General features: G+C 44.9%; 1 protein-coding gene and 3 long non-coding RNA genes across 7 annotated transcripts in view; 2 read left to right on the top strand and 2 right to left on the bottom strand.

Annotated features, from left to right (window-relative positions):
- LOC308192017 overlaps positions 1 to 7,858 on the bottom strand; it is a 37,546-nt gene extending 29,688 nt beyond the window's left edge. Inside the window, exons 1-3 of the long non-coding RNA XR_013948470.1 lie at positions 7,605 to 7,858; positions 7,397 to 7,505; positions 4,654 to 4,753 (exon numbers count right to left, since the gene is read on the bottom strand). This is a non-coding gene — a long non-coding RNA (uncharacterized lncRNA). The remainder of the gene's footprint in view (positions 1 to 4,653; positions 4,754 to 7,396; positions 7,506 to 7,604) is intronic.
- ESRRG (estrogen related receptor gamma) overlaps positions 7,212 to 26,743 on the top strand; it is a 404,991-nt gene continuing 385,459 nt past the window's right edge. Inside the window, exon 1 of one of the 4 annotated variants that reach the window (XM_080585075.1) lies at positions 7,212 to 7,582. Coding sequence is in view for 1 of the 4 variants with exons in the window: in XM_080585053.1 (XP_080441179.1) it covers positions 7,581 to 7,582 (2 nt within the window). In the remaining 3 variants the exon portion in view is untranslated. Of the gene's footprint in view, positions 7,583 to 8,579; positions 8,681 to 26,743 lie in introns of those variants that run through there. The other 3 variants (XM_080585053.1, XM_080585064.1, XM_080585060.1) reach the window with 3 other exon arrangements.
- LOC308192018 lies at positions 12,979 to 26,488 on the top strand. Its single transcript, XR_013948471.1, has 3 exons — positions 12,979 to 13,035; positions 14,974 to 15,055; positions 26,230 to 26,488. It is a non-coding gene; the product is annotated as an uncharacterized lncRNA (long non-coding RNA).
- Positions 23,426 to 26,658, bottom strand: LOC308192019. The gene is made up of 2 exons (XR_013948472.1): positions 26,484 to 26,658; positions 23,426 to 26,278 (listed from the first exon to the last, which is right to left on the bottom strand). It is a non-coding gene; the product is annotated as an uncharacterized lncRNA (long non-coding RNA).

The following is a 26,743-nucleotide window of genomic DNA, read 5'->3' as shown; positions in this document are numbered from 1 at the left end:
GGATAGCTGCCAGTGTTATCAAATAAATAAGCAATTAAATATGTGCTAATTGAGCAAAACAAGACAGAGGGTAGTTGGACTTTCGAGTTCAATCATTCTTTTGCTATTATGCTTAACTTTGGTAAGACAGAAAAGTTACTTGTGTTGAACCTGATCAGCAGATGAGCTGAAATAATAAAATTATCAATCTGCTACCTTTCTGAAGCAGATGACTCCCCAAAAAGTAAAATAAAAATAAAAATTAATTAATTAATTAATTAATTAAACCAATTTATTAAGATAAGTGAGATATCACTAATAACCCTTAAATTTGCCAGGGGTCTGAATGAAGTGAAAAAACAAGGAAATAAAATCTATAAGGAATCAAAAATCAAGGAACAGATATACAAACCTATACTTCAAAGGAAATTAAAAAGAACAGCAATATATTAGGTAGGGAATAAGTCTTGCATAGTCAAATAATATTTTACACATACAAACACTCAAACTAAAAGGGCATTACAGACCTGGTAAACATTTAGAAACAGTACAAAGTAGTAGGAAATGACTGAATGAAAGCTGAGCACACTGCTCAGTACCAATCCCTTGCACGGATGTTTTATCATACAGCCTTTAGTTATGTTGTCATGTACCTTCAGATGATCAAGAATTTTCCAGGAAACACAGTTTTCCTCAAAATTCAGACTATGTCATAGCAAAAATGTTAGTTCTGAAGCAACTGGGAGGATTTAAAAAAAAAAAAAAAAAAAGAGAGAAGGAGATTGTGCAGTAACTTATAGGCAAGTTGCTAGGTTGTATGCTGAAATGGAAATGTCCCAGATACAAGGGCTGTCACTGGTAGGGACATGGGTTACCACCTTATTTCCATGTTCTTAGACACTCTAGACTTGTTCCTCTTTTTTTTTTTCCTCCCTGTCCGTCCATCTTTTCATGAATAATTTAAAAAAAAAAAAAAAAAAACAACTTGTTTCATCCATTCATGTTAAACAGTAAAAGAAAGCAATTTGAGAGGGCAGTGGGGCTTTTCTGATTGACTTTTTCACAGGCAACCCTTTGTCATTCAAGGTAGTATGTGGAGCAAGGCTTACTTCAGCAGTTAGTTCCTACTGTTAGGTTTACCTGTGCGGGACTCTGTAGGGGCACACAACTTAAATCCCAGTCTGAACACAACACTTATTTTTCTGCTGTTCCTCTCCCCACCTCAGGATAGTACAGTGTGTTTAGCAAACATCTTTTACAACCTGAAAGCCACGAGATAGTTGTATCCTTCTAATAAATCTGTGTTCCAAACAAATGAGATTAAAGTCAGAAGTGCCCACTAACTTGGAGTATCCAATTAGAGATGCCAATTGCTCGTTTTTTTCAGCCTGTTTGGCATTCTGCATCCCTTGGCATAGTTAATGTACAGTCCTGTGGATTTTGTCTGAAGCAGTGAGTGATTCGCTTGAGCAAATCAGACCCCAAAATTTCATGATGGGCCCTCATAATACGAAAATCTCAGCTCATCATTACATTTTGAGGTGAGTTTCCCCACATTACAGAAGCTTTGAGGTGAAATGGGAATGGATTCAAACTTGTTTAGCCAAATTTAGCTACCACATTACCATGAGGCCTTGCTTTCTCTTCTTGTAACAGTCTGCCTTCTCTGCAAACAGTACCCAATTCTGTGACGAACTAGACAGAGATCTAGTGAATAAAAACTACAAAGTTGTGACTGGCCCCCAGAGGACGTGTGCCTTGCAGGGCTCCATTTGTGTGTTAGGAAATTGGTGGAATAAAACCGTGTGGTCTTGTGCAGGGAAACTGAATAAAGGTGCTCTGAAACCCTCGAGTTAGTCACTGCCTTAACACCTGAGTGCCTGGCGTTACAGCTAGTGATGAACGTGTAACGTGTTCCACTAGCTTGGTGGTCACTCACAGACACACACAAAAAAATTATTTAAAAATATTTTGAATAGTCTCAGAAATACGTCTCTTGAAGGTCATTTAATTCTTTCCAGCATCAGAAAACAGCTTCTATTCAAAACAACAAGCATTAATGCTTAACTGAGGAGTTGAAATGCATCAGCTAATAATACTGAAATAAAACATTTTGACTTTCAGGATTTTACTATGTTTCAAATAAAATTCAGCCCAGCTATTCTGGACATCCTGTAATTACATATCCTTGCTCTTGGCTGACAACATTAGATGGTTTTGTTATCCTTGCCCTGCCAGTCCCTTTTCTGCCCTCCAGGCTCCTCAACCGAACACTTTCTCTCTGCTTTTTCCACGCAACCTCTGTGTCTCCTTACCTAATCAGTCCCAGGCTCCTGCCTCCAAACACCAGTCCCGCTTTTTCTCTCTGGGCTGTTTGGCTGCCTCTGTTGCCTGCTCTGTCACAGGGTGGATTTTTCTCCCTGTCGTATTCATGCAGAGACCTTTCTTCTTGATGCAACCTTCAAATCGTTTGGAGCTTAGAGGAGATAGGATTCCTACCTCTCAGATCCTGTGCCAAAGCTCGGGCTCACAGGGAAAATTTGGAGGTGGGGATTAATGTGGAAATCTAGCTTTACCACAGTATCCTTAAGCTTCTGTCCTCAGTTAGGACCAATCTTTATCAATTTAAATATATTTTTTTCTGATAGAATAAAAGAAACCATGACTGAGAGTGTGCTCATTAAAAAAAAATAATCTCATATTTGCAAGTTAGCCATATTTGGATAATTTTTTTGAGAGAGGGAAAGGCACTTTTTAAATGGAAAAGGTCACATTTTGAGTCTGTGCTTCAAAGCCTGAGGGCAGCAGAGCATTTCAAAGGAAAAAGTTTCCATTTTTTTAGTATGAGCAAAACTGTTTATTTTTCCATAACCTTGTTCTTGGAAATGGACAAATTGTTTTGGCAGGTATTTTCAAAATAATCATCCCGGTACAGACAGTCAGCGTATCAGTTTTCAGTCTAAGTGATGATGTTTTTTCTAAAGCTACATGCAACAGAAAATATGGTCTGTGCTGGGAAACATTAGCCAAGCACAACACGAGGATTGGCAGTGCGTCCACCTCCGACTGTTGTCACATATTATGTCCTCTGAGGGTTTCTGATTTTTTTCAAACAGTAATTGCCTCGTGGAAAGGCAATAGGGTCAGTGGCTATTACTTTCCTATTTTACAGGCAGAGAAACTAAAACAGGAGGAAAGGAGAAAAAAAAACAAAAACAAAAACGCCAAAAAAAAAAAACAAGGGTAGGTTCCAAAACTCCTGGCTTGATTCTGCGTCCCCCATTTTGGCACCACTGCTGCCGCCTCTGAGGCGTGCTGTCGGTGCGGTGTGCCTCTGCTCTGGAGGGTTACTGGGAGCCTTCAGGTGACACAGACACATGCACCAGAGAGAACATCCCTTCGGTACTGTCTAACTCTCCGAGACTGTGACTGGAGGTCTGGGGTGGCTTTAGGAGGGGGCAGAGCAGGCATGAGGGCAACCAGCACGTAACAGATTCATTCAGCTAAGAACAAGCCCCCCTCCCACGCTCAGCCCTGCAGCTTGCAGGAGTGTGTCTGTACAGTGCAAAATGAAAGCATTCACGTACCGAGCTGATTTCTGAGGGGCCTGACGCAGCACGGCAACAAGGCCCCATGGCAGAGGAGGCTGGAGAGATGTCGGGCTGCGGTAGGGCGCTGCCGAGGCTGAGCAGCTCACCCGCATGGCGAGCTGTGTCCCAGGCACTGCCTTTCTGGGTGCTCCACGTGCCCTGCCTGGGGTGAGCACCCACGAAGGCACGAGGTGGAGGAGCTGCACGAAAGCTTAGGCCACTCTCTGATTTGCTCCAGAGGATAAGAAATGCAGTTAGGTGTTAACAGCAAGGGACGAGACAGCCCGTGCAGACCAAGAGCCTCTGCTAAAAAACACCCCAAGAGCAAAAACCAACTCCTTAGCTTAACCTGCAGCCCTCTTCAGACAGAGAAGGGTGTAAAAAAAAAAAAAAAAAAAAAAAAAGGAACTGCCAAATCAAACTGCTGACTCCTTTTTTCTTATCAAAACACCACAGCATACATCTTAACAGCCCGAAGTAAATCAAACGCAGGACCAGCTGGAACTGGGCAGCTCTTGACCCTCCCTTGATATCAGGTGTGTGCCGCACTTCTCTGGCAGATTAATTTATGATCTCAAGTAATTGAGAGCCCCTAAAACTTTCAGTCCAGCTGCTGGGACAAGGCTGAAGGTTTTCTTTGGAAAACGTCACCACTAGGAAAAGTTGGAGGCCTTCCCGCTTGACAGAGATATTCCACTGCTGATGGCAGTGACTTTGTGTCCCCTATATCTTTTATTTTTAAACTCGTCCAAGATATAAATATGGGGTGAAAACCGAAGGCACGGCCACAGCCTGGATGCGTGCAGCTGAGCGACTGTCTGTCCCCTTTGGCATCTGGGGCTTCTCTGGGGGAGCCTTGGAAGCATTTGTAGAAATGCAGCCCTAAAGGGACCTTTCAGCTAGAAGAAGTAAAGGAAGGTCCAGGGAAGCGTATTCAGGGTAGGGAGAGCAGATCGCCTGCCATCAGCAGCAGCTCGGCAGAGAGCGTGCCCGTGTGTGCGATCAATATAATCTATTGCGAAAGAAAGCCTCGGTGTTTCTGCAGAGGGGAAAGAGATTTAGAAAGAAGCTCTTTAATTATTACCTGCAGAGGAGTTAGACTTTAACTCCACGGTAGCATACTCCAGTCTCTCTGCTTAGAGGTTGGCGTGTGGGGCAAGCATCTAACCCGCCTGAAACCTGGGCTGGAATGCAAGAAGAAAAATAAGGAGGAAAAAAAAAAAAAAAAAAAAAGAGGACAAATATAAAGGATCAGCGAGGCAAGAGTGGAGAGGATAGCCACCCACATGGGGCTGTTTTGACCCCCCTGCACAGCATCACCACCCCCCCCAAGGCCCCCAAACGCCCCGCACCTTGCTGAGCATCCCCGGCCTCTCCGCGCAGCCTCCGCGGGGGGCGGCGGCCCCGGGCTGGTGGAGCAGCTCCGTGCCCAGCCGCTTCCTTCGGGAGACCACCCCCCAAAAAATAAAAATAAAAAATAGAAGGGGAGAGCCCTGGGGCAGGCGGGCTTCTAGGCACGCCGATCCCAAAATGCGAGCAAGGCTCTTGGTGCACGTGACATTTTTTTCAAGGAGTTTTCTTCTCTGGCAGGTCAATGTGTTAGTTAAAAGTTGGTCCGGATCGGTCACTTACAGCCCCCGATGTGCGATTAACACATAAGGGGACCACCTCCCCCCCTTTATCTTTATTTTTTGGGAAGATATCAGAATTTAAAAACTCAGTAGAAACCCCATTTGCTCCCTACTATTAACTAGCGGCCGCACAGAAAAATCATTAGGGCTATAATTAAATGCGGGTCTGGTTTTGAAGAGCGCCCTGCAAAATAGCCCCAAAATATTATGTAGTAATTTGATTTCTTTTTTTCCTTTGGCACTACAGGTGCTGGCTGTGTTTTCCCCTCATTTCCCACCCCATGTATATTAAACAGCGGGAGAACATCGCTCCATTGTTGGGCATGACCCGAGATTCCGCCGGCGTCTTTTGCTCCTCGGTGTAAAATTGCGAAGTGGGTCTCCGCGTAAAACTCGCTATATTGCTTTTGATAATTACCTTGCGGTCTAAACTTTTTCACATCCCGGTTCTTAAAGAAAAAAAAAAAAAAGAAAAAAAAAAGAAAGAAAGAAAAGCTGAGATCTCAGCGTGCTGCCACCCCTGTATGGCTCAGGCCGGGCTCTCGGCCGCTGTTAGGGGAACTTCAGCAGCGGGTGCGGCGTTTCTGGGGGCGCCCTGCCCGCATGCAGCCGCGGAACCCCCCCGGACCCCCCCAAAGCCCCCCGATCTCCCCCCGCCCCCCGGCTCCCTGTAACGCGTCCCCTTGGGCGCCGCGGAGCTGGTGCTTGGCAGCCGGGAGGGGAATCTGTCAGATCTGAGCGCAGGACAAAATAACTCCCAGCGTTATTTACGGCGGGGGGGGATAAATATATAAAAAAAAGATGCGGGAGGCCACCCTCCTCTCGTCCCCAAGGTTTTATTCCTTTCCTCCGCGGCATTGTCCCCGCACCCGGTCTAAGCCCCATCGCGGCTTTGCTCGGCCTCGCCAGGCAGCGGCCGCGGGGCGGTGCGGGGTGGTGCGGAGCCATGCGGGATGGTGCGGAGCCCACGCGCGGCGGGGCGGCCCCGGGTGCGCCGCTCTCCGCCTGCCCGCTTCTGGCTGTTTCTCGCAGCGTGATGTTTTTTATTTATTTATTTATTTTTATTTTTTTTTCCCTTTTTTTTTCCCCTGCCCGGTAGGCTGCGGCAGGTGAATGATGAGCCCCCCGGCTCCCGGTTTATGAGCCGTGAGATTGGAACCGCGCGGGGACAGCCTCGGCGAGGCGAGGCGAGGGGCTCCGGGGGGTGGGAGCGCGCCCCCACGCGTGTCCCCGGCCGCCTGCCCCACGCCGCGCGGGTGCCCCCCGCCGTCTGCTGCGCGCCCCCGCCGCCTGCTGCGCGCCCCCCCCGCGGGCCGGGCTGCGCGCCCCCCAGTCCCCCCAGCCCATCCCACCCACCCGTGGGGCGTCCCGCGTGGGAAGGCGCGGGTGGGAGCCGTGCCGCAGCGAGGGGGCCGGGGCCCGTCCCCGAAGAACCAGGGAAGAGGCTGCCCTCGGAGCCCGCGGGGCTGCACCCCCTCCAAAAAAAAACCCCACCCCAAATCTGGCTCTGTCCCGGCCAGGCGCCCACGCGTGGCGTGGCGTGGGGCGGCCGCGGGGGTAACCCCCAGGAGGAGTGTTTTCGGGGCTTTCTCGTGAGTGGCTGCCTCGCTCCGTGGCTGACCCAAAGCCCCAGGCTAACGCTTCGCCCCTCTCCTTTCCTCCCTCCCAAATCCTCCCCCCACCCCAATAATCCCAATCTGCCTCTTTCCTATTCCCCCCCCCGCCCTTGCTTTTAAAGTGAAGGCGCGTTCAGGAAATGCTGCCTGCCGCCTCCCTCCTTTCCACCCGACCTAGCGGGGAGCCCCTCTTCACCTCCACCACCCTAAAAAAAAAAAAAAAAAAAAAAAAAAAGCCGCAAACGCACCGTGTTTCCAACCTGGAGTTAAAGTCGGTGCTAATCCGGGTCAGCTCCTGCCCCTGTTGGGAAGGCAGGGAGGGAGCGTGTAACATATGGGTTGTAGGGGGAACAACCAAAGCAAGCCCCCAAAATAAACAAACAAACCAGAACCTCGCGCACAATCACGGTGAAGTCAAATTCCTTCCTACACACCCACAACTTTAGCTCTGTCTGCTGCCTGGGGGGTTTTAATCTTGCAAAGAGAAAGGGGGGCTCCCTGCGCAAAATTACGCCTTCTCCTCTCATTTGTTAGCTGATTCCATCAAAAAGTTCGCTATTTATAGGCTACACACACGAACCTGGAGTAATACAAACCCTCCCGTGTTGTTCCCCTCGCAAAGTGGCCGGTCGTGAAGCATCCGAGCGGTTTGGTGTGTGCGCCAGTGAGAGAGAGACACACAGAGAGCGCTACAATCAAAAAGGGGAAAGAAGATCTCAAGCTGAGAGACTTATTAATTGCTAAGAGCCGCTCTGCCACCAGCCATGTGAGTACCTAACAACGATCACCTTTTGCACAGATGGTCAGCGATCAGGCACAGACACTTTCTGTCCTTTTCTTCCTCCCTCCCCTTTCTTATTTTTTTATTCCCGTCCAGTCTCTCTCCCACCCGCCTTTTTTTTTTTTCTTCCTTTTTTTTTTTTTTCTTTTCCTTTTAGTTTGAGCTCGCACGGCTTATTCCTCCCCACGAGGAGGAATGAAGCGTGGGGGCGAGCGCGGGGGAGAAAATGTGCCGGAGCAGAGGAAGGAAGGAAGGAGTGGTGGAGGGAGAGGAGGAGGAGGGTTTGTTAAGCGATCGCCTTGTCCCCTGAGCCCGAGCCGGCTGGGAATTAGTACCAGAAAGATAACGGAGGTTACATCCCTCCCTCTTCCTCCGCTTTTCTTTTCCGGGAGCACTCAGCCCCCCAGACAATTACCCCGGTAGCAGCGCGGCTAACGAGCTGTATTCAGCAGGACCCACTTGGGGGAATTAAAAGGGGGGAAAAATAGGAAAAAAAAAAAAAAAGAGAGAAAGAAAAAAAAAGAAAAAAAGGAAAAGCGAGCGAGAAGGACGCGGGGACGGGGGCTCGGCGCCTGGCGTGCGGGCAGTGGAGAGCCCCCGCGCCCCACGGGCAGGGGCAGGCGGCAGCGAGCAGCGGGCTGGGCTCGCCGTGGCCCCGCTCCTTTCCCCACGCGTGGGCTCTCGGCTCCCGTGGGCTCGCCGTAGCCCCGCTCCTTCCTTCCCTGCCCTTTCCCCACGCGTGGCACAGCGGGCGCAGGCGAGCCCCACAGCAGCGTGCGCCTTTTAGAAACCGCACAGCGGGCTCGAAGGGGGGCGAGAGGGGGGGGACACGGCCTGTACCGGGCTCGGAGACCCCTCGGAAGCCGGGTACGGGGCTCGGGGTGCGGAGCGAGCCGCTGGCAGCGCGGAGAGGCGCGGTGCTGAGCCGGCCCCCAGCTCGGAGCGGGTTAGCGCAGCGTTAAATTCACAGGGCCGGGGTTACCCGGGGCAGCATCACGGCGTGTGCCCGGGCTGTAACCTTTGCTCGTTTATACACAAAGAAGAGGGAGAGCCGGAGTTGCACCTGGAAATCCAAAGAGCAGGGTGAGTATCGGTATTCGCTCCTCTCCCTGCCGTGCCTGGGAACAAAGTTCAGAGGCAGCCGGCGCGGCGCTGGGTGCGGGTCCCCGGAGCCCCCCCCCCCGGGGCTGCAGCCGTCGCGTTTCGGGCCGGCACCAGCGAAACGCCCCAGAACTGCCGCTCCTTCGGCTGCAACTTGGCTGCTTTACGGAGAAAAAGTGACTCGGATCCGGGGCTATTTATAGGTGGCAGTAAAGCCTCCCTTTCAATAAGGAGCCGCGGAAAAGAAGCGTCAGGAAACCGGCCGCGTTATTGATTCAAGGTGCCGGGTGGTCACAGCCACGCTAGGCTCACAAAGTCCCGGCTCCTCTTGGTTCAGGCAGCGAGGAGAGGGATAGGAGCCGTGCTCTGCTGACCCCAGGGTTGGCCACAATTCAATTCCCAAGCACAGGTATAGGGCACAAGAGGGTTGGATGGAAGATTTCCCTTTTCTTTCAGACACACACATAATACAGGGCACCCGCAGGGCTGAAAGTGGGCCAGGGCTACACGGTAGGTATCAGATCACACAAAGCAGAGGAAAGAAATCCAGTTAAAAATACATTAGTTGAAATCAGAGGACAAGCTTGATTTTTTTTTTTCTTTTTAAACAAAGGTGCACGTTAGAACAAGCTAGAAGCACTTTGTGCCTGACGGTATCCCCCACGCCCACTGAAAATAAGGCAAGAAGCTTGCTCTTTCTTTGCATCTTGTAAACCCTGTTTTAATTAGAATTGCTAAAGTAGGACACCCCGGTGGAGGATGTTTTCAAGTATCCACCTACCTTTCTGCTGTAAGCAGAATTGCTGCCTGCTAAATTGCTTGAAACGCAAAATTCTGCCCCACCCCCAACTTGTTTTGGCACCTACTCACCCTTTCCCCCCCGAAATTCCAATCGCTTATGAAAGGTGCTCCATTAAGAGGAAAAGAGAAAGTCCAAACAACCAGCAGCAATGAGCTGAGTGGACTCAGCGAGCCTGACGTTGCTCTGTACAGCAGAAAAATGTTTGGACAGAGAGCGTCCCTGAAAACTAATTCCTTTTTTCTCTCTCTCTCCCTCTTTTTTTTTTTTTTTTGAAGTCCAAAATTGGGTGTATCCTAGCCCTTCTCCTTTAATTTATTTGATTAAATCATAACAAAGACAGACTCATCAGCTTCTCGTATTTCCTCACATGTAACCATACGCGAAACCTTTTATATGAAAGCAAGTAATTGGCTTTAGTTAACCGAGGGCAGAGACTGGGGCGAAGTTTTACGCCCGTTCCCAGAGCAGTATTTCACGCGAACGCGTGTTACAGCTGCACCCAGTGCTCCTCGGTGGCGACCCTCGGGGTCTCAACTTTGTCTCGTTCCCCACAGCCGCCCCCTTTCTCCCACCTCTCTGGCGGCGAGGAAGGCTGCTCGGGTCGGGAGGTGAGGGTCGGGGGCTGGTTCAGGGAGCGCCCCCCTGGTTTTTACGCTCGGGACCGCTCCACGCCAATGTCCACGTCCGTGGGTGTTTCGTACCGTGCTCGCTGGTTCTTTTGCGCTCCTAATTAAGAACTAGATAAATTTCACCTTCAGGGAAATGAAGCCCTGTTAGCTCACTTTTAGTTTAAGTGAAAAACAAAGAATGGAAAAAAAAAAAGACTCAAAGTTTCTCAGGTGGAGCTCAGATTCCCTTTGGTTATTACTCAAAAGAAGAACCACGTCAATTACCTCTTTTCTTTGGAAATGCCTGTCCGAGAAAATCCTGGCAATTCCCCGTGCCCGTGCGCGGGGCAGCTGCAGGCTGGCCGCTGCTGTTGCCCCGGCAGCCCAGCGAGCCGAGCGCCGCAGCCTCCCCGAGCAGCCTCTGCCTCCGCCCGCGCCTTTTGCTGCGCTCGGGAGCAAAATCCCCGTCGTCCAGGGATAAATCGCTTTCGGAGAGCAATGGGGCATTTGCAGCAAGCGCCGTATGAAAAATAAAAATAAAATACAATACAATAAAATAATAGCACACCCTGGTCAGAGGACAGGAACCTCGCAGCAACAGGTGACCAGGGGCACCTGCCGCTTCTCCAGGGTGTTCGAGTGCTAAAGCCAGGGAGGGAATTTTACAGCAGGAATCACGCTCGGGGCCGGGGAGAGAGAGGGGCATCCACCAAACCGTGCTTAGCGACACTTCAGCGAGAGTTTTAGGTTGCCTTGAGGCCAGCAGGAGCTCTGCGGCGGGGCGCTAAGGGCACCTTGCCTTGTCCTCCTCCTCGTCGCCTTCCTGGGGTCCCTCAGAGCCCCCAGAGCCGCCGCCGGGGCCGTGCTGCTGTCCGCGGGTCGGCGGAGCGGTACGCCTGCTTTTTAGGGGAAGAGGTTCCGCTCTGGGGTCAGCCCGAGCCCTGCTCTCCCCTCCCGGCTGGACTCTTTGTTCTTTGGCCCTTTGTCCTCTCGCTCCTCGGCTTTGCCCGAAGTTTCCAGAGGGCGGGCTGGAGGTGCGGCGGAAAAGTTGCAGAAATCCCCGGAATTAAATTTGCCGGGGCAGCGACAGCAAGCAGGGCTCCCCTCCGGGGGCTACGTCCCCGAGCGATGTCGCTTTGTGTCACCCGGACGCGGGACGGTTTCGTGGCGCCGGGAGCCGGCTGCGATGCCGGTGCCGGGGGAGCCGCGGGGGCTCCATGGGGTGCGGCGCCGCCCCACGCAGCCGCCGGACCCCTCGGCGCCGCGGGGAACCGCCGGCCCTGCGGCCGGCACCCGGACGTGCGGACCTTTCTGGTGCACAGGGGCAGAGACGGTCAGGGAACAGACCGCGGTGAGACGGGGCGGGAGGTCACGGCGACGGAGGATTTCTGAACGTCGGGTTTTACGGGACGCGCGCTCGTTTGTCTGAGTTGCACAAAGCCAGGAGGCGTTTGGCCTAATCGCTCTCTTTTCGGCGTGCTTCCTGGTTGCTTGACAGGACTGTGGCAAAATGCTGTCACAAGTTGAACAAGTTGGTGCTTACCTTCAGAGCAGACGAAATATCCTGACGGAGCAGCGCAGCAGCTTAAAGGACAATCTCAGCATTGTTAGTGGGAGATCATATAGTACTTCTTGGTGCCGGTAATAAAAGGAAAACCTACTCGTTCAATACAGTATATGGTGTAGCCTTGTCCTACCTTTATAAACACAATTAAATGCTAGAGAAGTAAAAACTTATTTTTCCTTTCAGTAAGAAATCACCCATAACTTTGCAAATATGAATTATCCCCCACCCCCATTATGTGAAAGTAGCAAAACACATCAGTGACGTGCATTTGGTATTAGGAAAGCTGATGAGAAATGAAGTTCTCATATGGTGCGCTGGACCAGGTCACAACAGGTTGCTGACAAAGCCAGGTTTGAGTCCTGAACTCTGGCAGACTTCTCTAACAGCGCTGCCACGCTCCCATTTTTGTAACCAGTGACATAATGGATGACCATAACACTCTGGAATTCACTGAAAGACGATTTAATGTAATTCTCTCTCTCTTTTTTTTTTTTTTTTTAAATCAAGAGACGCCCACAAATGTTTATACCAGCATAATGCAAATTCATTATTTTTATAAATGTAGAGATCCTGTATTTTTTTTAAAGAGAATATTTTCACAGTACTTCTGTATTAAATAAAAAAGGCCAAGATTGTTTATCACAGTGAGCCAAATTTCCAAAATTTGCATATTTTCTTTTCAGAATAGCAGACAAAACATGTTGAGAAATGAGGTGAGAAAAGTTTGAGGTAGACTAAATAAATATTTTAGATCTGGATTTTTTAATGTACATATGCTAGTAGAGATCATACCATCCTTCTGACACATGTTAAACCCTAGGATCAATTCTTTAATGAAATAGCTTTTGATGTGAGGTGGTGTGAGGCCTGTTCTGGCTTTGCTTTTTCCTCACGCTGAGGGGATATAGTTCCAGTAAAAAGTCTTGGAACCTCACACCTGGAAAATCCAGCTATAGGTATTTCAAGCTGGAAACTCGAAACCAGAAACTGTCCTTGAAAACTCTGACCTTTATTATTTCAGGCCGTGGTTCACAGTTGAATGTAATGATCAGTCACTAGCAAAGTAGAAAAAGATGCAGGCATTGTATCAGATGCTTTGATGATAGCTCAATTTTCTAGCTGAGTGTGTCTTCACACACAAGTCGACTAGTTTATTGCTTAAATCCAGAGGCTGGCCACATTACTCACTATTCTGTTTATATCCCAATGCTCATAATGTGTTGTTGCAATATCCAGGTAAAATGTTCAATGCCATTTACAACAAGGAATCTGCCTTGAGCAATACTATAATCAGTAATAGCTAGCGTTACCGAGAGGAACAGTTTCTGGAAATGAATTATCACCACATGAGTTAACAAAGGTACGTCTGTAATTTTGTTCAGAACTAAATAAAACTAGACATCCAAGAAAGAGAATACAAATTTAATTGGAAGAAATGGATCTTACAGAATGCTGTGTTTAATCAATAGCAGTTGCTTCTGCCTTTCGGTAATGAAGACGATTAAAGGGCCATCGCTGTTCCCAGGCTGTTGTTTGAATAGAGGGGTTCTGCAGCATGAGAAAAATGAATTTCTGTCTCAGAAATACCCACTGAAGAAAGGGTGGTTACACTTATTCACATATTGATTAATCTTCCCCTTTTTAATACTTTTTACTGATGTACATAGATTTTCTTTTAATAGATAAGGAATTTATATATATTAAAACCAACAACTCTCTGCTGCTTCTCTTGGAATCTCTTCCATCAAGTATAGGTTCCCAAATATTGTGCTGTATTTCAGAAGGCAAATACGTAAGGATGTTTTAGGATTTTGTTGTCTTGTGTTTTGGAGCAGGGGACAAAGCTACTTAGTTGTTCACTACACTACTAAGTTGTTTAAATGAGATGTCAAGCCAGACCTTTTACCTTGGAATTTTTATCACCTTTGCCTGTCAATAAATACTTGAGGCAAATAATGAAAATTAAATTGCTTCCCTTTTTATTTCACTTGCACTTGTTATTATATATTATATCTGAAGAGCATCAGTGAAGAGGCATATGGCATAAAACAGGAGGAAATATAAAATGAACACTGTTTTAAAACAGATACCTCTAGGTATAGGTGTGAATGCATAAAGATTCATTTAAACAATTCTTAAATGGAAAAGCTCTAAGTTGACAAGAAAGGTAAATAGCATGTCATAGGCACTTAGTAGATGATGTCATGCTAACTTTAGGAAAATGTATAGCAGCGGTCTCCTTGACATCCCTGCAGAAAATTAGATCTTGACAGAAAGGAAGGGAGAGCATTTAATTATAAGAATCATTTTGAGAATGGAGGGTTACAACTTTAATATTGTATTTCTTTTCTTTTATTAGTTTATCTCAGTCTTTACTAAATTAAAGATTTTTTTGTTTGTTTCTTTGTTTTTAAATGCCCATGTTTTACTCTATCATTATATACTCAATAGAACTAAAAAAAGGCTTCAGAATAATGCAAATCTCAAGCTTTCAGGTATTGCAAAGGCCTTCTGCACTTCCTACATGTGTAAAATTACCACTAGCCATGGTGAATAGTGGTAGATATTGGCTGAGATTCAATAGATGAATAAATATCAACTTAGATTTTTCTTTTTACTGTTATGTCATGTATGGGGAGAGCTGGAGCTCTTTGCATTATGCGAGTATAAGGGTATACTTAGGATGTCAACTGAATGCAGTAAATATGTTTGCAACAAATGCTGGTGATAATGATGTTTCCATCTAAGTATTTAATGTTTCAAAATTTGTCTGACTTTTATTAGAATAATAATAGCAAACTTAGAAATGAGTTCCCTGTATTTAGATTTTGTCAAAAAAAGTCTTATTCAAACTACAAAAAGTGTTTCTCTGTATTTTTTTAGTGATTCACAACCTTAAGATGCAGCAATGGCATAATGCACACAAACTCCCTCCCTCAAAATACTCAGGCAAGATTAGTACATTATTGCCTGTGCACATTTTTTCAGCACGTACATCAGTAATGTACAAATGGATCTAGTTTTAAGCACAGAGAGGAGAGAAGATAACTCTTTATAAATTCATTTTAAGTAACTGATTAAGTTTAAAGGTTTATTTCTGTTTCCGTTGCAGTTAATATGAAAACTTGTGACTTTGAATAGCTTCCTCTTACTATTTGGATTCTGGAAATGCTCAGAATTCCTAGGCAGGGTTTTGGTTTTCTTGTGCAGAAATACATAACAGTAACACCATCTCTCCATTGAAATGTATGATTACAGGGGCCTTAATTTTTCATGTACTTGTATTTCCTATTTTTAGATTTTGTACCTTGTAGTAAGAAGCTTGCCTTCCTCTCTCAATCTCCTTCCTCCTCATTGCCATGGAAATAGTTGTCATGTCTGTAAGTGGGATATTTGTTGTTTAACTGTTTTAAGATTTCATACAAATATAAGATAACAGTTATTTTTATTATTTTTTTTTAATTTTTAATTTGTATCAGATACAACTTACTACATTGCTGCCTGGCTGGGGAAGTTGCCAGTGAAATGGCATAAAGTTTAACTCCCATTAATGATGACTAGTAAAATGGATGAGGAACTTACACATTTTCTTTCAGTTAGGAAAATATTAGAGTAGATGGAAAAAAAAACGAACTCAGTGATTCTTTGCATATACTTGTCAGTCTACACTTTCTGAACAAATTATATCATTATTTAACATTTTTACTTTTTTTTTTCATTTGTATTTTTAAACTCAGGAGAAAAGAGTACGGCATCTAAAGTTTGCCTGAAATTTAAAATAAAAAATGTAGGTCTTTAAACAAGGAATGAGAATAGTGCAGACCCCTGAATTATAAATTAAGAAATCTTGTTTCTGTTTTGAGCCTGGATTTTCTCTGAAGAATTTTCTTCCCATCACACCCTTATTCATCTTGTCCGTTTGAAAAATGTTTAAAGAGGTAGGTATTTTGGTAGGCTACAACATGGTGACTCCTCAGTGTTCATAAGATACCTGGAGCTCTGCATGTGATGTTTTTGAATTAGTAGAAAGTGTTAAATATTAGTAAGAAGATAAAATCTTTTACATAAAGCAAAAATAGTGTAATCCAGTTATAGTTTCCACTGACACATGGAAATTGAAAGATTTTGCAGCTGCACATGTACATACACTGCTACTTCTGGGGTAGGTGGTGTCAGTATATTCCAGGAAAAATAGAAACAAATGGAGTTTATACTTCTAACTTGGATGATACAAACTCAGCGGAGGACAAATTACTACCTTTTTTTTTTTCTCATTTCTAGTCTGTAATAATATCTATCTAAAGGAATAAGTGATATATATATATATGTTTCACAGCTAGGGAAAAAATTACTCGAGAAAATCTTGCTTTAAAGGAAGTGTCACATAGAAGAGGAACTCTATAGGTCCTAATTTGTCTGTCTTGGTAGAATGAAGAAATTATTGAAATCCCAGCATCCCAGCTTCCTCAAGAACAACTTGGTTTCTATAAGGAAGGATTACCAGTCATAGGCCCATATAAGTGACAATGACCACTGTCAGTTGCCGACTGAATTGTTTCTCAGTTCATTCATCCATTACCTAGCAAATAAATTGTCATCAATTCTTTTAGAGGAGGAACATGCAATACACAAAATATTTAAATGTTGTCTTTTGACTTTTTTGTAGCAAAGAATATTTATAGAAAAAATACTCAGAGTAGGGGAAAAGAGACAGTTGAGGGACTGTGGTGGGACTGGCACAGATCCTTCCTGAACTGATAGAAGATACAGACCAAATTGTTTATCACTGGCATGCTAACATCCTGAGATTTACAGTGAAGTTTCATTTGATCTGAAAGCTTGGCACTGCATCCATTGAAATCACTGAGGTTTGTGTTCTGCAGCCTAAAACTCCTGCAACCATGTCTAATTTTTACAAATGTTTTATTTTGACATCGTAATTTAAAACATTTAGAAAAAACAGACATGGAGAACCTGTGAGTGATTATGCTAATGACATTTAAAGAGTAAATTTCATCTATATTTTCATATGTGGGAACTAAGAGACAGAAGGAGACGAGACTCCCTAAAGCCCAAGATCCCCAAAATATGTGGGTGATTGACTTAGGACTGCAAAGCAGGTTGCATACACCTGGTACACACGTGATGTGGCCTTCACAAACTACCAAAGCCTGGTTCCAACTTTTTCCTCAACAGTTTTGTGACACTCTTTCACCTAGTGGCAATGTTTCTTTCTTAAATCTCTATAAAGCTTGTACCTGCGTGAGGGTGAGAAGAGCTGTTTGTCTTTCCAGTACCAAAATAATTCCTTGAAGACTAACTCATGTATTTTCAGGCAGAAACACCTGAAATCAGATGGAATTGCTCTTAGATAGAAATTTGTTGCACTGAGGCTGCAGGGAGCAAAACCAGCATCTGATGTTGTACGTCCTCTGCAGCAGTGTACAGATGAGAGAGGAAAAATTGAGATAAAATGGAAAATAGTGAAGGGTCACTTTTGTTGGGCTTGCACGTAAAGAGTTGCCTCAAGAAACAATATGTACTTGTGGAATAGAAGGAATCTGCTTCTGGATGCTAAACCTGGGTGGTACACTTAGTAACTTAGGAATGCATAGGTAGGAACATAGCGCAACAGTTGTCTAACAACTGGAAATCAATACTATGGTAAATACCAATCTCTTAAAAAGAGACTTTATTGTTACAAAAGAGGCAAAAAAAATGTTTTGGGCAAAATTCTGTATCCTTTTGTGCATCTGGCTTTGTCACAACAAAACAGCAGGCATGGAAGCTGCTTCCCCCTCCCTTTGCTCTCCGGCCTCCTGAGCAGCCTGCTGCTTCAGTAACATTTCTTTTACTGATAGTGAACATAATGGATGCAGGGGCTTGGTACTGGGATCAGTGAAGTTCTCAGGATGGCTTCAGAAAGACTTAGATCAGATGTTCATGAGCTAGTGGCTCTATTTCTTAGAAGTATGGCAGCAAAACATTACAGTGAAGTCTCCTAACTAGAAAGCTGCTCTAATGAGTTGTACTATAGTGTACAATAGTGCAGTGAAAAAAAGGAAAAAAAAAAAAGTACATAAAATTATCCTTATTGAGAAGAGTGAATAGAGAAAATAAAGGACAGAACAAAACTCCCTGTAGCTTATATAAAGTAATTTAGAAAAAGCGGTTTGATATCAGAGTTGCTAATATCAGGCTCCCCGAAGTTTCTTCAGTCCTCATGTAAATAAAGTGAGGACAGGTTTCAGACCAAGCGAGCTTCAGGATCATGTCCAGTAATGATATTTTATGCACGCTTTGTGTTGTGCTGGTGTACACAGGCTCTAACAGACTTCACACCAGGCTGAAAGTGTTCAGCCAAAGAAGAGGTGCAGTTAGTTAGCTCTCTCCTCTGCAGAGCATAGGGGAAAGGCAAATGGCGATATAAAGGTGTTTGCGAGCGAGGTAGTTCCTCTAAGTGAGTTACTCCAAGCTTTGCCTTGCAGAAGCTGATCCCAAGGCTTGTAGCCAGGCTTGCAAATCTGCAAGGGAGGCAGAGCCCCTGCCTGAGTGCCACACAGCCCTTCCTGAGCCTTTCTCTGCAATTAGGCAGTGCCAGGTGGCTACGTCTGCCCTTTATTCTTGTCTTTCTTTCTCCTTTTACTGTGGCTGGAGCTGCAATCTGAGCAGAAGAGTGACATGGGGAAGGCCTGATCCCTATTCTGCCCTGTTGAAGGCTGTGATTGTCTAGCTAAAGACTGAAAGGTCAGTACTCTGCAGCGGGTCTCCTTGTTTGGTGGAAATGGTTGAAACTCTGCAACTAACTACCAGCAAAAGACTGGTGTTGTTTTGAAGCACCTTTTATTTTATATTTAATTATCTACAGGTAGATATCTGCAGATTTGAGGACTACCCTTTTTATTCCTTCCAGAATATTCTAAGACACAAAAGTAAGACCTAAAAATATATATATATCCCTGCTTTACTAAATTTATGTAAAAAACAAAACAACAACAAAAAACTAATAGATTTAACATATTTTAGATAGTTTAAGCAGTGCATACTGTCTGACATATGACAAGGTTTCTTAAGCTTTATAAACTTTGTTTGTAAGCTATTAATGAACAGTGCTTCAGTAATGCAAAGCAAACGTCATAGTTAGAATGGAAATAAACATCTTCTTGGCAAAATTATCATTACCCTGTACAGAGGAGAGCCCTCTGTAGTTGTCTTTGTTGCCACCACTGCTGCACTTTCTCCCCAGGATAGCCCATTATTTGCTGCATTCCCTCAGCAAGCTTTTTCATAGGACTTTTGGATGATGGAACTTCATCTGATTAAATGCTCTGTACAGCACCTAACAAAATTAACTTCTTACCCTGAACAATGCTACCATGCTATAAATACCTAATGAGAAAAGGGATCTCGTAGTGTCAACCTGGAGTACTCACCCAAAGTTTTGTAGAAATTTCTCTGTATTGGCACTGAGGTGAGAGTCGGGCTTGAGCACAACAGCTCTCTCACCTTGCCTTTTGTGGCATGAGAGAAGGACACAATGTTTTTGGACTTATTTCTGCAAAATTTGAGCACTCATAATTCCTGCTTACATCAGCAGGAGAGGAGAGCACACAGCTCCTGGCACTAATTTCTGCCCTGCCCAGAAATTACCTTCAAGAGCCTCAAAATTGTCATTAAAATTCAATTGTTTCCCTTCACATTTACACATCCGCCCCTGGAAAAACAGCCATTGTGTAACTTCTGCCCCTCTCCCTGGAGGTGTTACCAGGAGGTTAACTCACAACGGGGATGGGAAGGTTGTAGCCCAAATGTTGACTGAAAAGACAGAGGCAAGAAAATGAGTTTACCTTCAACCCCTCTGGCTCCAACACTGAACTATGTAATAATGTAAGTGTAGGATTTCATTGCTAGATTTTCGCATTGGTTCTGCTTCTGTCTTGGCTACCATGCAAATATTTACTACTTTTTATTTTATTGCTGTTGCTTTATGACATGACCACTTGGCCAATATTTCATGAAAAAAAAATGCAACAATGCAACTTTTTTTTTTCAAATTTTTTATTTTATTAAATATTGTAGATTTTCTTGATTAATAGGTCCTTAGCTAGTATAAACTGGTATGACTCCACTGATTTCACTAGAGCTACATCAGCTTTCACCAGTTGCATGCCTACTTTGTAGTATGTGGCTCTGACCAGCTAATTACTTTACCATAACATGGTATTCATATATGGTCATGGAATTTAAGGTTCTGACTGGTGTTAGGTAGTTAAATGTAAATAAGTATACTAGTCTTTAGAGTATGATCTTTTTCATTTTTCTCACCATTTTCTGTCACAAACAACCAAATTAAAACTGGTGTCCTCTCCTTCCCACCGGCCTCTTGGCTGCCTGCTAGGGGCCCGCAGGTATAAAACGAAGGATGGGTTCAGTATCAGCACATTTCACTTACAGCACTAGAAATGAGCATCTTTAATGCACCAAATAAGCTAAATGACAGGGGAATGCTTCCAGACGGCATTCCAGGGCTGTGAGGGCAACCCAGGAACCTGTGGTCCAACAGGCTTTGTAACACTGAACCATGTTGACTGACAAAGGCCTCCCTGCACGCTTCTGTATACCATTTTTTACCTACATCTGTCACATCTTTGAAAGCACAGCTTTTTGTTGTGCCTGAGGATGTACTTATGCACTCTGAAAAGTCAGAAGACTTGCCAAACTTTGAAGGCTAGGGACTGTAAATGGGTGACTAGCAGGGTCAAGATGGAGCTGAGGTCCTTCAGACCAAAATTATATAAGGTCCAGTATTGATGTGTTCATCTTCTGATTTAACATAACAGGTGCCTCCTCTACATGAAGTCCTGCAGTCTTAGGGAAAACTTAGTTCATACAGTGTTGGGTTTCCATAATGAAGCATCACAAGTGCTTTCTTCTTAACTGCAACAGTATCAGTCCCTCTGTCTTTATATAAAACATAGCAATTAAAGAAATCAAGTTCAGGGATGAAGGGTTTCATGTTTCCTCTTCTTCCAGTCTATAAACTGTTCTATGTGTAGGCTTCTTCCGCTCTTCCTTTTGAAGCTCCACCATCAGCGTTTAAGGTTATTCAGGCCAAAGAAAAGGAGCAACAGGGAGCATGACTGCAGCCTGCTGTGACAACACTGAATTATGTGGGGTAATCCTGGATCTCTGGCTTCCAGGACTCATTTAGCATTCATACATTGAGAATAAAACACATTAATGGGCTTTTGAGAATTCCTGAGATATGACCTGGATCATAGATAGAGTCTAACTGCCATTAAACATAATACCTTCTTGGCAGCCATTCCTCCTGTGCATCCTCTGCCTTTAAGATCTATTTTGGAGAGGCAAGAGGCATTTTGGAAATCTTGTAATCAGCCCCTGTCTACAAAGGAATCAGGCCCACTGCAGGCTGTTTTATCCTGTGCTTAGCATCTTGTATGTATGGTATGTGAAAGGGGAAGAGGGCTCAAACACCATTTGTACTTTAAATAACTGTGCCAGTAGTTACACAATCCATAATGTTTGTATTTTCACTAAATGCAGTGTTTGTGACTAACTTCTAGAAGAGCAGAAATGAGATACAGTTCTAGTATTGGTTCAGACTGGGCCAGCCCTGTACCACAGCCCATCTGTCAAGGGCATCAGGAAAGGTGCCAGTGAGCATCATACAATTTGTCTGCTACATATATAGAGTATCAGCACTTGCTCATGGCACTTTGGCAACTTCCATCTATGTCAAGCAAGACAAAGTCTGATTCCTTTACTACTTAACACAGTTGGTTCAAGTTTCTCCAACACTTGGCTCAAATCTTGCTAGAAGTCAGGCTGCAAAAGTCAGGAGGTGAACTTTCTTATTCCGCGAGGACTTGGATCCAACATTAGGTGAGGGCCCCACCCTGATCCTGATCTCTGATAAATATACTTTTCAATGTTGCGTTACTGCTAGCGTGTGAGCCAAATGTCTACACTGATATTTATGTTCAGCCAAATGGAAGCTCTTTTTTTTTTTTTTTTTCTTGATTTATAAGTATGTTATGTTTTACAGACATGAGTAACCCATGTGGGGTATCTTTCCCACAGAGTAAAACCAATGTAAATTCACATGACTCAGGGATTTGTTTCAGTGCTCGTGTATAAACTCTCATTAGAAATGATTACGCTTGAAGATCAAAAGAAAAGTACACTCGCTTGTATTAATGTTTAATGCATAATTCACATTGTTAGAACAAAAAACAAAACAGTCAGTGGTTGTTATGACAAATATTAAACATTGGCACTACTAACCAATTCCCAGAGAGGATCCTTCTTTTCACGGCACTGGCTGTGTGCTGATATCTCCTCTTGCATCTGTTATGCCGTTGTCTCTGAGACCTCTACATTTTAAAGACCTCTTCCTTCCCTACAGGGATCAGCAATTCCCCTGTACTAGCACGAGTGGTACAGATACGAGACACCCTCTCACTGCAGGTGGCTCCTGTTTCCGGAGAGCTCTCAGTGGCAGCAATGTAAAATAATCTAATCCAGTTGTTGACACAAGTGTGATTTTAGATATGGCATGTTCCCGTATGGTCCAAAGCTCTCCTGGCCTACAATCTCAGCCTACTTTCAGCCTTACTATCAAGACTAGGCCCATGTTCGACGTTACTCAACACAACAGGATTAAAGAGCTTGATTTTTACCTTGCTTGTTCAATGCTTTCTTTCTTACCAGTGAGCTTCATACTTAAATAAGCAGGCTAAGCATGAGGGAGGTGTATGTGAAATCCATTCCCCATATCCCTCAACCAAGACCAGCACAGTACAGCAAAGCCATGCACATAATCACAAATTGAGCTTAAGAAGAATCACATTTGCAGAATCAATGCCTGTTACATGGAGTAGAAGGGTTGCTCAATGTATATATAGGAAGATCCATGGATACCCTCTGCCTTCCCACACCTTACAGTCTTTCACACAAAGTAATTTTTTTCCACATATCTTCATAGCTTTTATTGAATTTTTCTATGCCAGTGTTTAAATTTGTAACACCTAGCTTTTATATTTATGCTTCTCTTTGGAACTTTACTGTTTTACTAGCTGAGCTTACATCACTTCTTTCACATCTATTTTCTTTTTTCCTCAAAAAAATGAGTTTGAAATGTAGGAGCCTTAATTCAAGTCAAAGAGTCACCTATCTTCCAGGGAAGGTCTGTGGCACAGAATGACATTTGAAGAGCTTTCTGCTTGGCATGAAGGTGCAAAAAAAAATTTCCCTTTCTCATTATCGTTTTGGTAATTTTCCTGTACACCAGTAGTGACACAATACACCTAATTCAGAGCCCTCCTGTACCCATTCAGAACAAATAACTGCCTGAGACTGAGGTAGGCTCTTCCTGAATCAGGTCTCTAAACAAACTGTGAAATTAGCTTCCTGTTCCTAAGGTGCCTCCTGAGAGCCCCATTGTTCTGCAAGCCATCCTGTGCAAGTTTGCGAGGTTCCTCATGCAGGAACTAGTATTGTTGCATTATAAAGGGTGCTTCACATAGACACTACTGCTTTGAATGGCATGTAGTCAAAGTACAAGCAGATCATGGCTGTTTAAGAGGACATAGCAGACCTTTGGGTTTTGTTTTCCTTTTGTTAACAACCTACTCAAAAACCTTACGATCAAGAACCTGGTATTTTCTCCAGTAGAGAGCTGTCTGTCTGTTCCAACACAGCTGAGAATGTACTCAGAGTACGCATTGTTTATTTTTTTTGGTGGTGGTGTGGGTTGGTTTTTTTTTTTTTTGAAGTGCACATGGAATTGCTGTCCTTCACTTGATCATAAGTGCACAGCCGTTGTGAGGTTTCTGTTAAGAAAGAAAAACCTGTAATGAATTAAATATGCCTCGCAAGGAAAGAAGTAGGTCAAATGTTGAGCTAAATTAACCTTATGTTATATAGAAAAACTACATACATTGTGTTGTTTTCACGTGTGCAACTTTGGACTTGTCTACACACAAAATTATTCCAAAACTCTTACTAGCTACACTGCAATAATTACTCTCGACTAAAACCATGTGTAGACAAATTTTATGCCAGCATAAGAATTCACTTTCTTGAATTCTCTTAATCCACTTTAGAAGTGGATTAAGTGAAACCAGGAAACAGCTCTGTCATTCCAGAATGAATGAGCCACCTGGGCACAGTTCTGCTTTACATTCAGACTCTACCTTAATCCAGCACAATTTTGCTGGGCTGAGAGACTCTTAAGATATATCTACATAGCAAATGAACTTGTGATTATAGACATACCAACCTTTCTTTTACTCTCGCTGGCGTGAGTAACAGCAGTAATGAAAGATGGTGGCAGACTCTTCAGTGTAGCCTATTAACTGGAGCATACATGCAGAAAGCCTTCTGGTTGTGAACAACCTATGCTGAAATCCACCTCATCACGCCCTCACTTCAGATACTACGCACGTCCCTGTACTGATGCCAGGGTGGGAACGCCTCTCTACATCTCTGGTGTGTACACACACCAAAAATTGCATATGCGATAGGACTGTGCAGCTGAACTAAATGGAAAACAGGTGAATTTAACTTCAGAGGTTAATCACATTGGAGGAGATGCATGGCTCACACATTTTTAATATACACACCTTTGACAACCAAATAGTGTCAGCTGTGCGACTGCATAGGCCAAATTAAATATGCTGCAGACAAGCACAACTCAGTTGATTTCACTAGGGCTGAATTTGGCTCCATAGGCGAGTTCTTGCTTATTTGACTAATACTTGTTTTGTTGCCTATCTGCTCATTTCATTTAATGAAATTAATGCACTTTAATATTCCTTTCAATGCATTCCAAAAATGGCAATTTGATTAACTAATTTGATTAACTAATTCCCTTTTAAAAGTGTAAAAATCACAAGTAAAATCTCACTGTTATGAGAGGTATGGAACAACTGCAAATGGCATCTTGGGTAGCTCTGCCATAACCTTCATCTTTTTAAACAAATTCCCCACATCAATCAGGAGAGCTTCATTTAAAAATGAATGGCAAAATATAGACAACAATCAGCGCTTTTCAAGTCTACCAAAAATGTACAGGTAATGTACCCTCTGCTTTGCTGAGCTCTGTTGAGACAGTATACTTAAGACAAACAAAAATTTAGTCTAAATGCTGCTCAAAACAATTTCAAAACAGAAACATTAGACAAACTTGTCTTTATAGCCAAGCCAGAAAGCACCTCGAGCAGCTTGGGTTAAAAATAAAAAGTACTTTCAATTTCGCTCTCCTTAAATTGGTGCTTGGACTCCCTAATATTCTGAGAAGGACTTTTTTTTTTTTTTTTTTTTCCCCCAGTTACAAAGCAAAGTCTTTTTCCAGTGGAAATAGACGATCTCAGCATTTAAAATAACGTGCTGCTCCAGAGTACTGAGTCTGGCAACAGAAAAGGTTTATGCGTTTATGCTAGATTCTCCCCGACTTTATCCTCTTAAAAAAACTGGAAGAGCAAAACCTGATTAGTAACAATATTAAGCAAAGGCAATCTTCCCTTTTATTGTATTTAAATGAGGAAAATGAAAGCGATGATGCTAATATTAAAGATGAACAGATGTAGCTGCAAAAATAATTTAGTTTCAGCCCTGTTGTGTGTTCCTTTGTGAACTCCATCGTGCTAGCTATGTGTATATTGTGAGTCCTTGTCAAAATAGGTGGCAAGAAATGCAGCATGGCATGGAGGAACTTGACTTTGGGCTTTCCTGAGCGCCCTGTGGTCAGCGTGCAGATGTAGTTTGGGATATTAAAAGTGTGTGTATGTAACAACTTAGCTTTAGCTGAAAAGGCACACAAGTCTGCGCCACCATGGATACCTAGGAGTGAGGCCTAGCTCTGGAAATACTTTTGCACAGGAGTAAATCCACACATCTAAAGGCCCCTGAATTCACATATACTTACAGGATTTCCCTCGTAAGAGTCCAAAACCCAAGGAAAGATAACCAAGCGTGTTGCCAGCCCCTGCCCCTGCTCATAACAATGCCCTGGGCACGCAGGTGACCGTGCCCGTGGCAGCAGGCCTTGTCTCCCTGCGTGGTGGCACAGGGTGCTTTGGGAAACAGCTGCACCCCAGCAGCAGGGCGTGAGGGTGGGCTGCACACCCCCAGCTCAGCCTGACACCATTTCACCAGCGACCTCCATGCCACGGCCCCTTCTGCCCTGACCCACAGGCTGCACGAATGGAGCCCGCATCCACCCAGCTGCCATGCCAGCCTACACCGCGGGGGCTCGGGGCTGATTTGGGGGGCCCGGGCCTCATCTGCAGTGCCTTTGGGGTGTTATATTTTTTGCCCTAATTCCATTTCCCCCCCGCACGGGCATGGCGGGCTGGCAGCGTGTGCGTGGCAGCGTGTCGCCGGGCGTGCTGTCCCGTCGGAGCGCATCCGGGCTGGTGGAGGGTGGCAGCCCTGCCACCCTCATTTCGGTGGTTGTGGTTTTTTTTTTTTTCCTCCCCCCCACCCCCCTTTTTTTTTTTTTTTTTGCGTGTGTGCTTTATTTCTCCAGGTGGGACGTGGCGGTGCCCAGCGAGGCTGGCCTGGCGCTGATCGTCACCCTGAAGGTAAAATGAAAGACAAAAAGATGAACGCATGCCTGCTCCCCCGCGCCCGCCACCATCGCGGGCCGGCAGCCCCCGCCGCGCGCCGGATTTCCTGCCTCGGCTTTTTTTTTTTTTTTTTTTTTCCCCCCCTATCGTTTCGCCGAAAATAAAAAAAAAATAAAAAATAAAAAACCCCGCATGCAGAGAAACGTGCACGTACCCGGTAAACGAGCCCGAGCAAAAAACCCGGCCGCTTCCCCCTTCTCCTGCCAAGTTATCATTGAGAAAACAGCCAGGCGGAGTGACGTCCCGGGTCAGGCCGAGTGCGGAGCGGCGCTACCAAGGCGGCAGGGAGGCCCGGAGCCGCCAGCGGGGCCGGGGCCGCGGGGCCGGGGCCTCCGCCGCCCGCCCGCCGCCGCCCTCCGCCCGCCGGGGCCGCCCCCGCCGGGGCCGCCCGCCCCGCGCCCCCCTCGCCCCCCG

Source organism: Anser brachyrhynchus (genome assembly GCF_964034855.1).
Source record: "Anser brachyrhynchus genome assembly, chromosome: 3".
Classification (NCBI taxonomy): Eukaryota; Metazoa; Chordata; class Aves; order Anseriformes; family Anatidae; genus Anser; species Anser brachyrhynchus.
The sequence above is the reverse complement of the archived record's forward strand: the minus strand, read 5'-3'. Positions and strand labels throughout refer to the sequence as shown.